The sequence below is a fragment of the Nicrophorus vespilloides genome, unplaced genomic scaffold (assembly GCF_001412225.1).
Source record: "Nicrophorus vespilloides isolate i.1.1-1 unplaced genomic scaffold, Nicve_v1.0, whole genome shotgun sequence".
NCBI classification, from domain to species: domain Eukaryota; kingdom Metazoa; phylum Arthropoda; class Insecta; order Coleoptera; family Silphidae; genus Nicrophorus; species Nicrophorus vespilloides.
This window is the reverse complement of record NW_017098117.1, coordinates 30,928-43,852: the sequence shown is the minus strand read 5'-3', so window position 1 is coordinate 43,852 and position 12,925 is coordinate 30,928. Positions and strand designations below refer to the sequence as shown.

Genomic DNA, 12,925 nt, shown 5'->3' with positions numbered 1-12,925 from the left:
CTTGTATGATTTTTATTATATAATATATTTCATTTTTTTTAATATCAAATATATATTAAGATTTAAATACAAAATAGGAACATTTTGGTTGTTTAGTTAATTAAGATTAATTGAGAATCTCTATCATGTTGAGATTAATATATTCGAAATTCTTATATAATGTATTACAAATTACTAGGTAATGTTTGATGAATTCCCTTTCAGTCTGGTAACATTGAATTTTGTTTACTCTGTTTGTTATTTTAGTTATAAAAATGTAATAAAAAAATTACCTGATATTTGACCTTAGCATAAGTACCTATGAACACACATAATTATTTACAAATAGATGTCTAATGGAGTCCGAGAAGCCTTATGAGTGAAATGTGATTATCCTATTTACGTATATCAAGAAAACCGATTAAATAAAAGAAATTGGAAATTAATAATGCATTTTGAATTTCTGATTACAAGTAATATGAACTACACTGTTATAATCTATTGAAAGCGAATGACGCGAAGCGTCTCGTTTAATTGGAATTCCGAGTTAATCAATATCAACTGCAGGATAAAATAATTGTGGTTATACACAAAATAATAAGATAAAATCAAACGAAATGACATGGAAATATAAAAATTTTCCGCCAATCAATGTAATGACAGTAGCTTCATGTTTTAAAATAATTACAATTGACAATAATTGGTGTACGCGCGTTAAATAATGGATTGCGGCATTCCTCGTCGCGTTTTAATCGCCATACCAAATCTTTTTAATAAAATTGAGCGCATTTCATTTGATATATCAATTATTTATTGAATTCCATCCGGTCGACGTGGCAAATTGCCAACGATTTTGTTCATTGCTTATTGAAAAATGTATTCATCCTGCACGACTTTCGTAAACTATTACCAATCCGCCAGATATTTATGGAAGTCGTATTTATTTAGTTAAGCAGCGAAATAACTACCATAAATGGAATTGAGCTAAAGCGACCTCAATTGCAGACCTCGTCTTGCTTGTTCTTATTTCACTTTCTTTTAACAAATGTTAATATTTTCAATTGGTTTCTGTATTGTTAAAGAGGATTTTCTGAAGAAACTTGGTCGATCGGATGTGGGAAAGCTAAAAAAATCGTTTTCACTATAAGAAAATCTCAGTTTGTAGTTCGAATTTGCCGCTTCCCGATTATAGAAATAACCGGTGCGCGTTTCTGATTGGTCGAAGAAATTTAGGTGTGGTGGTAGGATTGTGAATCATATTGACATATCGTTTGCAACTGTCAGCAGCAGCAGAGAAACTTCTTTGTGTTTCAGTTAACTTTCGTGCTTAAACTCGAAGAAACCGTTTAGTATCCTTTGAAGTAAGTAAGAAATGTTTAATAAGATTCTTATTGGGATTGAATGTTCTTGTTAATAGCGTTTAATTGGATGTACTGCGTTTGCGTCAGGAGCAACGCCTTAGTTTTAGTAAACATTGTGATTAGTTAAGCTAAAATTAATATATTATTTTTTGTTTGGTTTGCAGAATGTCTTCTCGCAAAACTGTTGGACGTCGTGGAACCACGAAGAAGCGTGCCCAGAGGGCAACCTCTAATGTGTTTGCTATGTTTGATCAGGCTCAGATCGCTGAATTTAAAGAGGCTTTCAATATGATTGATCAAAACCATGACGGTTTCGTGGATAAGGAAGATTTGCATGACATGTTGGCCTCCCTGGGCAAGAATCCTACTGATGATTACTTAGATGGCATGATGAATGAAGCCCCAGGCCCAATCAATTTTACAATGTTCTTGACTTTGTTTGGAGAGCGGTTGCAGGGCACTGACCCAGAGGATGTGATTAAGAATGCATTTGGGTGTTTTGATGAGGAAAACCAGGGGGTTATGAATGAAGAGCGCCTTAGAGAATTGCTGACCTCTATGGGTGATCGATTCACTGATGATGAGGTTGATGAGATGTACAGGGAAGCTCCAATCAAGGGAGGTCTGTTTGACTATGTGGAATTCACTCGCATTTTGAAGCATGGAGCTAAGGATAAAGATGAGCAATAAGTTATTAATATTACCATGGGTTTACTACTATTTAGGTTTAACTATTTTAAAGGAGAGCAAAAAAAAATGAACTTCATATATTCAGATTTAATGTATATAAGAATTTAAAGCATTTTTTTTTTATATTTAATCAAGCATTTTTAATCGTTAATAAATTTTGTACTTAAATTTTGTGGTTTATTTTTGTTGGGAGGGTCAGTGGCACCTGGTGGGAGGCGGCGTAGTTGTTTGTGGGATGGCAGCGCCTTAGGTTGCGAGTGTCGCCGTCGATTATTTGAAAAAACATGTGTATCTGTCAAGAAGCACGTGGGTTGAAAAATAAACAAATCCTCGGTGGGTCCGGACGACGTGGTTGATGGTTATGTTGAATGAAAATGGTTGGGATTTAGGTGGATGGACGGGCGTCGTTTCAAATGGGACATGGTGGTGGCGGGCGCCGCGACGACAGCGCCGTTATTTACGTCGTTGTCCGCGCCACGACGCGTCCGTCCACCTGTTGTTGCCGATGCATTCCTATACATGTCTGCAAATCTGCTCCAAGTTTTACCCTTTGCACTACCCAAGTTTTATATAAACCCGTTCAGTTTTTTTCTCTTTAGATAACCGCCCTTTTGTGCGTGCCCTTTAATCGCTTTCGTTATTTTTCATTTGCCGAGGTGAGCTGTTTTTGTTTTTGCTTTTTGTTTCCCATCCACATTCCGCCTGACATAGTTTGTTATGACTAAGGTCACAGGACGCCAGGCGTCTTTTCTGATTTCGACCGATAACAGCGAGCAACGAGCCGTCCAAAGGCCGTACATCGCATCCAAACAACTTTTCCAACCAAACACTCGCGGAAAACTGACGATTTTCCCGAGATTTCCGTTCCGCACATATAACGACATATAAAAAAAACGACGTCGGTTGGAGGTTATGTTTACATCCACCCACAACCCTCTTGGATTTCCCATTAGCCAGCCTCCTTATTCCACTGAGCATAAATTAAACACGACCCGATTGGGACCGCTGCATCCCTTTATTAATACAGTTTTTTATTTCGTTTTTCAGATTTTCTTGAGTTTAAGTTCTTTTAGTTTTTTTTTGTTTGGTGCATGCAGACTTTGTTTTCAAACCGCAACCTTTCAGTAAGTTTATTTTTTTAATTATTATTTATTCCGATTTATTATTTTGTTTGAATTTTACATTTTTTTGTCGCAACTCACTTAACGTCGTGCACTCTACGTGCATCTTACTATAAGTATTTCGTTATCCAAGTTTTTGTTTTTATTTTCGCTCCGGTAATTAGTTGGCGTCGTCGCCGCGAACTCTTCTTTAGAATTACAGGTTTCGCCATTTACCATCGGACAAGTGGCGACATCTGGACACGGATTATTAAACATTACAAATATATACAGGGTGTATATATTTGTAATTATATATTGTTTATATACAATTATCAAAGTATATAGCCATTTCATTTATGCCATATTAATGCCAGTTATCTTTAGTTACTCATAAACTAATTGGCAAGTACTTATACCGATTAAAACCAACTACTCATTGTATCTTACAAGTAACTTATACTATGAAATCAACCTCAAGTATTTATAACAAATTTGACTTAATTAAAGACTGCGTAATAGGTAAGTAGTGTGTTTACTTTGTACTTGTCAAGTGATCAGTCAAGTACTCATAGCGAATGACAGATCTCTTACCATAATTTATGCAAAATTTTGTGATGAGGCATTAACTGATTGTTTTACCAATACTTATATAATACTAAAGATTTACATACATTTCGCATGATGTTATTAAGAAAGGTATGATATTAATCCACTAAAAATTGTATTTATCCTACATTTGACTAAAACTAAAAATATGTACTTTAAATTAATTAATATGATGAATTTTAGTAAAGCTATGTATTTAAGAGGAAATAATGCGTATTAATTATTTAAATACATCCCAGTCTGCTTAATATCATACTTTACTCATAGTTTAATGTTATTTTTTATTAGATCTGATAATATCAAAATTTAGATTTTGAAAACTAACACCACAAATTCTATAGAAAATATGACTTACTAATTACATTTCTATGTGAATTACATAGTAAATATTAAAAAATAACGTTATTGATTGTAATTTTGTTATCTATATATAGGAATAATAATTAAAATACATTTATATTAAAATTATTAACATTTTTATTTACCTCGTACATTTTTCTTTCACCTTAAATTAAGAACTTTATTGGTGAGAAGTTCTAAATTTAGTTTTTGAACTGAAACACTAATGTATTTGATGTTTTTATTATACTTTCTTTGTATATGACGGCATTTTAGTTTTAATTTTGAAAAGATGATCATGATTTCTTAATTTTATATGCAGTGAATATCAAATATTAAAGCTGATTTGGATGTTATTGTCAAATCGGTAGCCAATTATACAATGATTGGTTGGATTAAATACAATTTATTAAAAAATATGGAAAATATTGTGTAACATTATTACTATTATGTAAATTAAATTGATGCATTATTAATGCTCTATATAAATTGACGTCAAAATGAACTAGTTAACTTAATTAACCATTAATATGACATTTACAAATTTGGATCATTAAATTTCAATAAAAACTAGACAAATACTCGATGCATATTGATTGAATTCTATTTCACATTGATCATTAAATACAGGTACAAAAACTATACAAAAGATTTTTATATCATTTTAGAATAAAGAGGAATAATTCTAGCGCGATTAGAAATATGTATGTAACATTTCTTTATGATATTTTATATCAGTGGTTATCAAACATGTGGCTTTTTTGACTTCGAATGTGGTTTGGTAGAAAAATAAAAGTAAAGTTATTTTAGACATTATTAAAGGAGACATGTTAATAATAATATTTTGGGTCTCTCAAATACTTTTTAAATTGTTGTGAGGAATAGTTTCTATGCTGCACTATATCTTAAATATGGCTTTTTGCTCTAAGAAGGTTGGCAACCTCTGGTCTATACTACAGTTCTAGAGACGAGATTTTTATTTAAAGTTTAAAATAATAATATTTATTGCAACTATAAATCACCAAAATATAAACTTAATACAATAATAGAAAATCAAAGGGCTGGTCAATATTTTACCAATAAATATGTTAAAAAAAATGGATAAAGTTATTATCATGTATACTTCTTAGATTTATCACTAAAAAAGTTATTTATCTTCCACAAATATTTTGTAGTAATCTCTTTAATTCATTTTGTAACTGCGTTAGTAGTACACGAGTTTAATCCGTTCAAAAATTTCCGGATTTTTACTCGTATTGTGAAATACGTGTGTGTACACAAGTTTTAAAAATGATGTCGCAGGCGCGCAATCCGGGACTTCTCTTCTCATTATCACCGATATGCGCTCGTTAACAGAGTCATTTTTTTTACAATTCATTTTGCTCGTTATGCAAGGTGTGCGTTAAGCGAGGTTCCACTGTATTTTGATAATTGGTGAAAGGAACGTTTTTTATTAATATAAAAAGTTTAAAATAATTTAGTAGTGGCTAAAATAGGGTATTACTACATGGGTATTAATAATATGAATGTTGATAGCAAATTTAAAGTTGTTGAGGTCAAGCAACTTGCAAGTAAGAACGAGATAAATCGATGTTAGATATGAACTTAGACATTACGTTTCTACCTGCAATGGCATGAAAAATACTATTTTATTTTAATGTAATTACATATCGCGCGTTCCATGTTTCCCCTATGAAACAGTGATTACGAACACCACCGTATACTTTGTCTTTATTTTCTCTTTGGATTAAAAAAAAAATAAAATCGCGCACACACATATACAAAACAGAACAGAAAAGAAAAATAGTGAAGCGAAACACACATGAAAATTGCAGTAAATGCGAATCCGCGAGTGTATGAAATATGTAAAAGCGTGCGTTGAGAAGAAGAGAAGTAAAAAAATATGCCACTTCATGTTTCTTGGCAAATAATATGCAAATTACAGTGCGGCCCATTGTTATATACTCCGGCGATTTCTCTTTGTTTTAAATTGAAACCCACATAAGAAAACGTTTGTTTAACAGAAGCCAAGCCGATAAAAATCTCTTCTCGCTCTTTTCCATTTCACCACGAAAACACAATAATGATGATAGTAGCACCCGGCAACAATAACGGAACACAACATCCAAATCCGATATTCGATTTACTTTCACGTCGGTTCATTTTGTTCTTCATTACTGTATATGTGTGTTAGGTCGGCTAAAATTATATGTTAAATACGGTATTTTGCGTTTAAAACATGCTATTAAATGATTACAACAGAAGCAATTATTGGATAGAGCACAATTTTAATCATATATTTTAGCGCAGAACTTAATTTTCGTAACGCGAATAGGTGTTACTCCTAAGAAAATATTTAATATTAGCTTTTATTTTTCGCTTTCCATGGATTCTTGGAATCTTTTCAGTTCCTCCTCCTTGTGAATGCAAGAATCTAAATTTTCCCAGGATTTAGTTATATAATCCATACACATAAACGTATGATTTTATCAAATTGGTTCCAAAAAGAAAATACTTGTACAAGTATTGTCAGCAAAGTTTATAAAATTTTGAATTATGTTATTTTTAAGTTGAGTTCTGAGATTGTTTTGTTTTTGTCGGTTTTATCTGATCATTGTCCCGGTTTAATGACCAAGAAATCTGGTAACTCCGGCCAGGTCTTTAATATCTATGACTACCATAGTATGTGTCACATATTTGTGTTAAGTTACTGAAGTTACTATTACATAATATTATTGGGTTGGTGCATAATTATCAAGAGTTTTTGCAGACGGATTTTTTGTTAATAAAAATTGCTGTTTTGTTTACTTTTTTTCAATAAAAATATTATTTGCAAATGGAATGCCAAATGGGGAGTAGAATTTTTATGATTCTTTTTTCATAATAAATATTGTTTAAGAAACGTCTCATAATTATGCACCAACTCAATATTATTGTGTCTATAATAAAGATATTCATATATTTTCAAGTTATTAATGAATTTACTAAAGTTTAACGGATTGCGGATGTGTTTTCATTGCGGTTTGAAACCCATCGTAGATAGCTTTAATATTGAATTCTAATACTGACATTATTTAATATTATTATTTCTCAGAAATAATGTATGGAAACACTCATTACATAACTATGCATATTAGTTTAATATATTCTTTTTTCCTGTCGTCGATTTGCTATAAAAACATTAATTTAAATTGACTGGTATAGAATATAAACTGGCCTTGATGAGAAGGAAGAATTTAAATGTTCATGTAATGGTTTTATTAAATTATTTCCACAGTATATTATTGCAAAAATGACGTGTAAATAAATAAAAAAAAATAAAACTTGTTTCCATTAACAATTAAATTTACAAAGTATAATTTATATCAATTTAAGTGTCTGCTTATAAAATGCTATTTTGTAGAAGTAAGATTTTAAAGGAAAACAAATTTTTTGAAAAAACAATATTTTTAGTTTCATTTTTATATAAGTTCATGCAATTTGAATGTACAATTATATTATTAAATAAATATAAATTAATTTTCATGAAATTCTGAAATAATCACAGCTATAATGGATATTTCGACAGTCATGGAAAGAATTATTGGTCTATTAACCCTTTGCCGTCTGATGGTACTTATAAATAACGGCATATTTATGTCATTATTTCAATTATAAAGAGACGTGAAATAAACCTAAAAACTTTTTGGTACTTTAATGTAATATTTATGTTGTATACAAAAATAATTTATTATGCAATTGGAAACACCAAGTGACTACAAACCTACATTCACATGACAAGTATTACTGTCACTTCTGTATAGCCTGAACTAAATTGAGCTAACATTTTGATACCTTTCTTGTAGAAATATTTATCTTTCACTTTATAATATGCTTCAGTTTCGGCAATCACTTCTACATTGGAGCCAAAACTCTTTCCTTTGAGCATTCTTTTTAGGTCTGTAAACAGGTTGTAGTCGCTGGGAGCCAGATCTGGAGAATACGGTGGATGGGGAAGCAATTCAAAGTGCAATTTGTGCATTTTTGACACCGTTTTGATCGACTTGTGACACAGTGCATTGTCTTGATGACACAGCATTTTTTTCTTATTCATTTGTGGTCGTTTTTTCGCAAGTTCAATTCAATTTCACTCAAACTCACCAATAACGCATTTAGAACAGAGCTTTCGCATGATCAAATGTTAATGCAAAATGGTGAATACACTGCCTTCTGATATCTTCAGAGAGTCAGATATCTCAAGCAACTTCAATTTACGATCAGCCAAAACCATTTTGTGGACTTTCTTTTATGTTTTCTGCAACAATTGCCGAATTTGAGCGACCAGAGTTCAGCATTTGTGTCTGTACGACTGCGTTTAAAATCAGCAAACCACTTTTCGCCCATTTGTCTCGACAGTGAATAGTCCCCATATCAAGCCGTTGCTTTTTTCCCATCATAAAGCAATGCTTTATCAATACACGAAATGCAGATTTTTCCACTGTTTCGAAAATTACAAAAGTAGCGTTACTAAAACCACTGTAACTTGTCAAATAAACGTCATATTGCTATGAAATATTGACAAGCGTCGTCTGAAGGTTGGTACTTCCTAAAAATCATATCGACAAGAGGCGCCATCTATATGTCATTCTACGAACTTATTGAGTGAGTTGTAATCTCTTACTTGAGTCATTCCCGCCCCTATGATTCACCCCCTTCGTATTGAGGCGCTGGTTCTATTGTCAATAATTAATTTATAAAGTTTCTTTTTAATTAACATTTTCCGGTTAATAAAGTAATAAATGATAGAAAACATATTTTTGAAATTATTAAATTCTCATTTTCTCTCTCTATCTTTAAAATCTTCTCTCTCTCTCGTTCATATAATTAAATGTTAATTTCAAAGCAATTAATGTCGATGATGAACTTTTATTTGCGAAGTGGTTAACATGAGATCATTATGTAAACCGTTCGACGCATGTAGAAAGCAAACAGTCGATCGGCCACGTCGACGTCGATATTAATTGAAATACGTTATAAAGTAATTAATAATTATTTATTTTAATTTAGCGATATTATTAATAATATTTTTCCATCATTACGGCCACTTAATTGCGGAGCGTTTTATCTGGCAAGGCCACGCAAACATAATTAATAGCACGACGAAGAGCGAGTCGCGACGTCCGGCTCTGCGTCGTTTGTGAGAAGGAGAGCGCAGCGAAAAGATAATAATTAATTATTTATAGAGAAGTAATAATAATGTAATTTATAAGAATGTCATGTAATAATTCCGTCGTTTATTTTATTATATTTCGATCGTAAAAGAAAAAGAACGAGAGAGAGAGAGACTGGTAATTATGAGGCGAGTCTGGAAATATAATTTGTTTTTCATACTGATGATATTTTCTATTTACATTTTATGATTAATAAACATCGAAAATTATATCAAATTATGTGTAATAAAAATTAATTTTATTTTCTCGTCGCAGCGATAGTACGTGCAGCGATCGCCAAGTGTTTTTACTTCTTGAATATCTTGGAACGAACATCGATGACCGTTTGTGCATTTGGTTGCATACGTTATGTAATAGTATTGTTTGATAAATATGATCAAATAAATTGAAGATATGTTTACATATAAAGAAAAAGTGCAGTAAAAAGTCCGAAAATTTCAAAATAAATTGAATTTTTAAAAATGATCGCGTTTATACTTACCCAATCTATGTGAGGATTTGCTGTATATGTTAAGATTTAAATTGAAAGTAATATTAAAAATGAGAGAAAAATTATTATTAACCTTTAACTACTCGCGCACTGTAATTTCACTACACATGTATTACTGCCAGAAAAAGTGTATAAAAGATTGTATTACGACAAGATAAAAACTTTTTCAAGTTAACTAATGCTTTTTTATTAGATTCATAACTATTTGTAATACATTAATATAATAATTTCTGAATCAGAAGTGTCGTCATTGCGCTTTATATATGCTTGAGTAGAGGTATCATCATCGTCCAATATTGCACCGGCATTTAGTAAACACTTTAAGCATAGGTTACATTAAGTGTCAAAGATGTGGGAAAGAAAATATAGCTGAGGTATCATTTATTAGAAAAGGTTTAATACACCGGCGCGAGTAGTTAAAGGTTAAATGTGAAATATTTTTGATCAATGAATATGTTGAATAAATAATAAGAATATTAGAAAATTGAAAGAAATAAACAACTAAATTTTTTGTTTTTATATGATATATAATTATGTAGTGACTTTTACAATTTTTTTGTTTTAAACTAAGTAAAATTTTAGGGTCCATTAATATTAATCAACAAATTTAAAGTGAAAAAATGCACTTAAATTTACAATAAAATGAATTATAATCTCATTTATAGTGTATAATTAAATATTGCGTAATGCAGTTTTATAATAATTTGTTTATTTGTATTTTAGTTGTCTACACTTTATTTCCGTGTTTCTCATTATATACTTTTCTCTAACTAAAAATAAATTATGATGTTATATTCAAGTAATCGATGAGTAATGATAATAACAAATTATTTAGCATCATTTATATTAAGATATCCGTTTTACGTATGTTTGAATTATTATGAAATACGTATTTATTTTTGAAGCTTGTGTTGTCCGGGGATTACCCATTGTAATACTTCTGTATATTTCATAAATATTAAATTAAATATTAAGTTAAGTTTAATTATTACATTTGTATTAAATAATAAAGTAAACAGTAATTCGAATATAACAATTTAAAATATTATCAATATATGTTGATATATAGATAATGTAATAAAATAAGCTGATTTATTTAACTTTTTCAATGTTCATTTAACAATTATTTGTATTATGGATGGTTAGTTTAGGTTTAGCCGTTTTGATTCTTCAAAAAGTGAATTACTGGTTTAAAATACGTTCTCTGGAATTTAACATTTTATTTATTTCTTACTAGTCCTCATAATAATCTCCCGATTATTGATAGAATATAATATTTCTATCAATAATCTCTAACATATATGTTTTTACCTTTAAAATCGCTATGTTATATAATTACGATATTAGATTTCAATTTCAAATAAATAAAATATTAAATATTTTAGATATTTGGATTTCAATAGAAAACTTAATTACGAAAATTGATGGTATAAAAATTATATTATTTTATAAATCTTAAGCTGCTTAAGTTTCATGGCAATTTAAAATGAACATATTAAATCAGGTGATCTTAAATAGAATAAAACTAACATTTTCATATAACCTACTTCTTGAGTAATTCAAGTTATGTGAACAGATTTTAATTACTAGTTGTAATATTACGCCAAATACAAAATTCAATTTTTACGGCTCACTTATAACATATAAACATATAAATTATAACAATAAATTATAAGAAATTCTTTTTTCGTGAAAAAATGGACCTAAATCATGCAAACGCGATCAGGTAGAAAATGTCGGTCCGCGGACTACAGGTTGATAAACACTGATCTACAATCTATAAGGAGCATATAAAATATTGATAATCGATATAGATTTTAAATAGTTTGGAAGTGGATGGTTTATCATAAGTAGTAGTAACTGAATTTGTTACGAGGTTTAGATTAAATTGACTATGTTTCATTAGTGAGTCAGAGATTAAATAAGTGTGTCATCGAAGCCTTATGTTAATGTAGTAAAACTTTTAACTTGACTATTGTATGCACCATCCATGCTTAACTATATATTTGTTTAAATGTTATACTTATATTCAATTAAACCAGAATAATAAGTGTAATTCAGAACCCAATATGGTGGGTAAATATTAAATTATTATATAATGGAACCTCGCTTATAGTGAAATACTCGTATAGTGAAACATATTAAAAAATACAATGCATTCCGGGATTTCTCTTCTCATTGTCACTCGTTAAGCGAAATGCTCGTTATGCGAGGTGCTCGTTAAGCGAGGTTTCACTGTATATTTAATTTTTAAATTTATGTTAAATTTGAACTTCATATACTAAAAATTATCAGTTTCTATTTGATATGGACGATACTAACATAAGTAGTTGAAGTATAAGTATTGTCTTAAGAGTTTTTAGTAAATGTTTTCACTCGCATCCCCATTCGTGCTTAACTATCCTAATATGTAATACGTCAATTGACGTATCAATATTTATACGAATATAATAATAATATTAATAATTTCTTTCTCAAAGTATGTATTACATTATAAATTAATTAAATGTTTATTATAATGATGCTACTATTAAATTTTCTATATTATTTTTTTAGAAATGACCTTAACATCTTTATACTTTTTTTATATTAGAAAAATATTTAAATAGGAATATTATAGTGTAAATTGCACCGTCATTTCCGTATTTTACACAATACTAGTGTGAAGGACTTACATTACCAAAATTCGTTTGACACACTTTATTTCGTGTAATCGCCTTAGTTAAATAGTATTATATTTAAATAGCGATTGATAGATATCACAATTGATGATTTCATTCTACCGTAATGACGACCGGTGTTTGCATAAGCATGAATAGTTAAAAGTTTTAATTGTCGTTATAGATGGAATCATCGAGGTCAAGCTTAAATAATGAAAATCCCCCAATATTTTTAGAACGACTCTCTCACTTTTTGTTGATTTTTTCTCTCTTTCGAAATAAATAATTAACACAAACGGACTTTGGGGGCAGGAATACAATACAATAAAAAAAATGGAGTACGAAACCAAAGTAAATATTATTTTTTTTCCGTGCGTGCTTGAATATGTATGTATATATATATGAATGTGTGTGTGAGTGTCTGGGGCGAAACTAAATAAGGGTTGGTAGGCGATTTTCCCCTGTTCCGTGTTCGATTCCTGGCGGC

The 12,925-nt window shown here is 30.2% G+C and overlaps 1 protein-coding gene across 1 annotated transcript; it reads left to right on the top strand.

Moving 5' to 3' along the window:
* Positions 1-1,227: 1,227 nt before the first annotated feature.
* On the top strand, positions 1,228-2,116 carry LOC108561709 (myosin regulatory light chain sqh). Its single transcript, XM_017919783.1, has 2 exons — positions 1,228-1,340; positions 1,505-2,116. The coding sequence occupies exon 2, from the start codon at positions 1,506-1,508 to the stop codon at positions 2,028-2,030; it is 525 nt and encodes a 174-aa protein (XP_017775272.1). The 5' UTR covers positions 1,228-1,340; position 1,505; the 3' UTR covers positions 2,031-2,116.
* The last annotated feature ends 10,809 nt before the right edge of the window (positions 2,117-12,925 follow it).

Excerpts from the sequence above, each read along its gene's own strand:
- LOC108561709 (XM_017919783.1), top strand. The coding sequence starts at position 1,506 with ATGTCTTCTCGCAAAACTGTTGGACGTCGTGGAACCACGAAGAAGCGT.